This window comes from Propithecus coquereli, unplaced genomic scaffold, assembly GCF_000956105.1.
Source record: "Propithecus coquereli isolate 6110/MARCELLA unplaced genomic scaffold, Pcoq_1.0 Scaffold129, whole genome shotgun sequence".
Taxonomy (NCBI): Eukaryota; Metazoa; Chordata; class Mammalia; order Primates; family Indriidae; genus Propithecus; species Propithecus coquereli.
Window position 1 is genome coordinate 3379266 of NW_012137080.1, and position 5031 is coordinate 3384296.

The 5031-nt window shown below is 36.0% G+C and overlaps 1 protein-coding gene across 1 annotated transcript in view; it reads right to left on the bottom strand.

Moving 5' to 3' along the window:
• Nucleotides 1–5031, bottom strand: part of DTL (denticleless E3 ubiquitin protein ligase homolog (Drosophila)) — a 66414-nt gene that overhangs the window by 22611 nt on the left and 38772 nt on the right. The window contains exon 10 of the mRNA XM_012638326.1: nucleotides 574–663. Coding sequence (XP_012493780.1) covers nucleotides 574–663 — 90 coding nt within the window. The remainder of the gene's footprint in view (nucleotides 1–573; nucleotides 664–5031) is intronic.

Below are 5031 nucleotides of genomic sequence, written 5' to 3' on the forward strand. Positions count from 1 at the left end.
CATGTATATATACAGTTTGTTTATGTTTCTGGCCTTGCTATCTTTTAGGGTTTTTTGTTTAAGTATCACATATTATTCACTATAAAAAAATTGAAAGGTGGGCATACTTTCTTCTTTCCAGAGTGTCTAAAGCATTTCAAACCTACTTCTTACATGGTTTAGCCACGGATAACATAACATGTCAAGACTTTACAGTAACCACTTTGTCAGCCATATGTGAAAACCCAAATTGGACTGTGAAGAGCATTTAAGATGTTACCTTTAATATACCACATTGGTAATATCTAGAAGATGAAAAAGATTAGTTTTCACCTGAGATTATTCATTTAGGAAAGAAATGACTCTAGGGAACCAGAAATCCATCCTTATTCCTTAGTGCATGATACCATTTCTCTACTGGTAGAGAAAAGCAGAATATGTATGAGTAATGCTGATATAGATCCTTGATGGCCTCTAGATCTTTTAAATTTCCATTTAAACATAAAAATCTACATCACTCTCAGACTAACCTTGGGCAAACCTACAAAACTGTGACCTACCTGTTAAGCCAACTATAGAGATTTATTTACAAACCTTTGTGAAGTCGGATGGACACCAACATACAGAGGTGACCTCTTGAGAATGACCCAGTAGCATAGTAGGAGGATGCCAGGGTGTGGAGACCTGTCCAATCAAACAGGAACAAGTGAGCAGAACAGCGTTAGGTCTCTCAGTTAGAGACTCTGAATCTCCAGAATTGTGCCTTAAAGAGCTTTAGGGTTGCTACCAAAGGCCTCTAGGCTTGCCTAGTTATAGTTCAGAAAAAATAGTTCCAATGGGCAATTAAGTATTTCTGTCACTAATCTAAGAAAACACAATGAAAATAGACAAAATAAGTAAATAATATGAGCTTGGACACCAGAACCATTCTTATTTCACCTAGGACTACGCAGCTATACATATTTTAACTAAAATTTAAGACTGGCATTGTCCCTTACCCATTAGCTGGTAAACCTTCTGGAAGGATTAAGTTTAACAGCTAGATAGCAAACTTCAAGTGGACAACTTAGTCCTATTTTTACTTAGCCTAGATATTTTCAGATCTCTAGTTAGCTACTTCCAGAAACACTAAATTAACTGTGAATCCTGCAGCTATCTGAAACATGCTACCAGCTCTCTTGGGACAAGAGCAGAATCTTCCCTCCAAAAGAAGACTCACTGACTCTTACCAAAATCCAAAGTTATATCCTTTCCTTTTAATTGGATAACCTTCATTTTTGAAGGAGTATAAGCTATATTCTACAAAGTACTTTGGTATCCTTTGTGGAAAAAAATTTTTTCTCCAAAAGTTTGTTAGTTTGCTTAAAGAAATTTTGAATTTTCAATTAAGTCTCACTACACTTTAATATAGTTTAATGCATGAAGAAGAGTCACATTTGTGCTGTGTTGCACAGGTGATTAAGTATTTTCCCTCCTTTGGATGCCACCAGTAATATGCATTTGACAGCATCATACAGCTCATTGAGAGCTGTCAATCCCTTTCACAGGCCATAGGAATTAATGAGCACAATAAGGAGTACAAACTCACATAACTATTATTAGCACGTGTGTTTGAAAAGACCAAGGAGATTGGGGCTGAGAAGTTATTCTCTTTTCATTTACCTAAAGCTCTGAATCATGGCTCATTTGTATGAAGCAAGTGGAGGTGACTCTGGAAAGAATATTTGTGAGAATGACTAAGTAAACTTAATAGATTCCTCAGATTATAATTAAGAGATTTGCCACATTGATTCACAAGGTTATCCAACTCAATTATTACTACTCTTCTCTTGGGTTAAATGGTACATGTGCAATAATTTAAAAAGCAAAAGAAGACAAAGAGCAGAGTCTAATTTGCCTTGCTGAATTAACAGAAAAGGAAGTCTCTTCCACATCTACAAAGATCTCATTTACTGCCTACTCCTACAACGCCAGAGACAATATAACTCATTCTTTCACAAGGTAACGTATTTTAGAAACAACTTTTAAGATAGTCTCTACCTATCCCAGTAGTCACAGAAATTCTCCTTCCTCCTCCATTTAGAGGAGGCCCCTCCAAATGGGATTTGGGGTGATGCCAGTCTATTAAGTTTCTCTTCAGTCAAGACCCAAACAGATAGAAGCAAGTTAAAAGGGGGAGGAAATCTTCATGTCCTTTTGAGCATCCCTGGTAAGAATCCATTATTCTCCATTGGTTTACCTTGCTTGTTGCCCCTAGCTTTTCATTTCATGATATTGCCCCTTCCTCAGTTTCTGTATCATAATACCTAGGAGAACCTAAATGTATACACCAAAAATTAAAATAAATTTCAAAAAAAACCCCAAATGCTAATAAAATGAATGTACATTTTTGCATTTATCTAGAGCACCTCAGAGAAAAAAGAAAAGAGACCCATCAGAAAAACTTTTAACAATTTAATAGGTATTAATAACAATGATAATAAAAGCCAGCATTTGTTGATTGAATACCATAAGCCAGGCACTTTACATATTATCAAAAGTGGGGAGAAGCTTCCTCAAAAAGTTAAACATAGAATTATATGACCCAACAATTCTACTCTTAGGTATATACCCCCAGAAGAATTGAAAACATACGTTAAAACAAGAACTTATACACAAATGTTCATAGAAGCTTTATTCATAATGTCAAAAAATGGAAACAACTCAAATGTCCATCAACTGATGAATGGATAAACAAAATGTGGTCTATTTATACGATGGAATATTATTGAGCCATAAAAGGAATGAAGTACCAATACATGCTATAATATGGATGAACCTTGATAATATTATGCTAAGTGAAAGAAGTCAGACACAAAATGCCACATATTGTATGATTCCATCTATATGAAATGTCCAGAATAGGCAAATCCATAGAGACTGTAGGTTAGCGGTTGTTGGGGGCAGGGAGGAATGGGAGAGTGATAGTTAAACGGTAGGGGATTTCTTTCTGGTGTGATAAATGTTTGAGAATTAGATAGTAGTGACCATTGCATAACATTGTGATTATACTAAAAATCATTTAATTGTATACTTTATAAACACTTTTTTTTTTTTTTTAAAGAGATGGGTCTGTGGGGGGATAGTCTCACTTTGGTGAGATCATAGCTTTCTGCAGCTCTCAAACTCCCGGGCTCATCGATCCTCCCACCTCATCCTCCTAAGTAGCTGGGACCACAGGCATGTGCCACCATACCCAGCTAATTTATTTTTTGTAGAGACACGGTCTCTCTATGCTGCCCAGGCTGGTCTTGAACTCCTGGGCTCAAACAATCCTGCCTTAGCCTCCCAAAGTGCTAGGATTACAGGTGTGAGCCACTGCACCTGGCTGAATTGTACATACTAAGATGACTAAAATGGTTAATTTTGTCTCAATTTTTAAAAGTGGGGGGAAGGGCAAGTTGTGGTCTAAAATGAGAAACTAATGTCTAACAAGTTTTTGTGAACTTTTATGTTTTGACAGTTTAGGACTATCCTAGGGTGTAGTACTTGGTGACTAATTCAAAGAAGATTAATTTCCTCCAATGAAACTCAGGTGGCTTTTAAATCCTTTATTTTTATTCAAATAAGTTTTTATTTATTACCACTTCATTATTATAAAAACACTGTCATAATTACATGACTTCTGTTTTTAAAGCCTCCTTTCAAGTAGGAAGGAGACTATTAATTGTAAGATACATTTATACCTATGCACTTTGGGGATGGTCAAACATAGAAGACTGTCCTCTCTTACATATTCTACTTTTTACAGAATAAAGACTTCAAGGCACAAGGAATCCCCAAATTAAAATTCTCAGAACTAAATGGCTCTATCCGTAAAGCATTTCACGTACTTAAACATGTGAAAAAGATCAGCACTTTTCCTCACAAAATCTCCTTACTCTGCCCAGTTGGAAACCAAGTCTAATCTTCATTTCTGCCATGAGATCATTTACACTTCCTAAAGTGTCAGGCTCAACGTTTCGCCAGTCAGCGGTAGAATGACTGTGCCAAATCAGTTTATTTATAACCACTTCAATACTATTTAGTGGCTAATATCAGAAACCAGGGAAGAGGGGATGGGGTGGAGGTGGGAAAATCGGTAGGAAATTAAAAAGAAAAAATATAACATTAAATCTTTTTAAGTCTTGGGCATCAATATCAAAGTCTAAATATATTACATCTCCCCTTTGCTGGGCAGTAGTGAGGATTAAAAGGCCATTCTTTTCTGTCTTAAGATATAAAACTCCCTTCTTCTACTTTGTTTTCTTGTGCCCATGGGCTTTTTAGCATAGAAAAAGTTCCAGCACTTAAGAAGAGAATTCTGACTTTTTGAACACACAGCACAGTTATAAGACAACCTCCATTTCTCAGCTTGCATGGAATTGCTTTTAAATTATCAACCCTCCTTTCTCTTAATCGTGGAAAAGAGAAACTGAGCCACCTCACTAGGCAAATTCAATTTTAGGAGGTGCAAGCTTGCCAGGCTCTCAAATATCAGAGCCTGTACACTGGGTTATGTGTGGACAGGCAGGAGAACATCACGTCTGAACCACGTCATTCAACACTGACATGTGACCCAGCCTAGGAATTCAAAAAGGGTCACCCATGTACGTGGTGGTCACTGATTGGATGTCTGAAAATGGGTTAGAAACAACAGCCAAGTATAAGTGTCTCCAAGTATCTTTAGTATGTATCTTTATTTATTTTTTTTTTAGCATGTAACTTTAAATGGAGGATGTATCCCCTCACCTTCACTCCCTGAAACAAAATTTTAAAAAGGCCTTTGGAACTTTAAGAATTGGAAAACTACACCCCCCACCACAATATACATATAATTACATACATAATTACATATAATTTAAAAACTGATCTAAAATTATTTAAATAGAATGATTAATACATAATGACTTATTTGCATAACTCTTTATTATTCTTTTTGGCATATCTGAAATTTCAGAGTTTTTTGGTTTTTACTTTAAGAAGAAAGAAACTTCTTTCTTTCTGTGGTAGGAATAAAATCCTCTAAGTTGG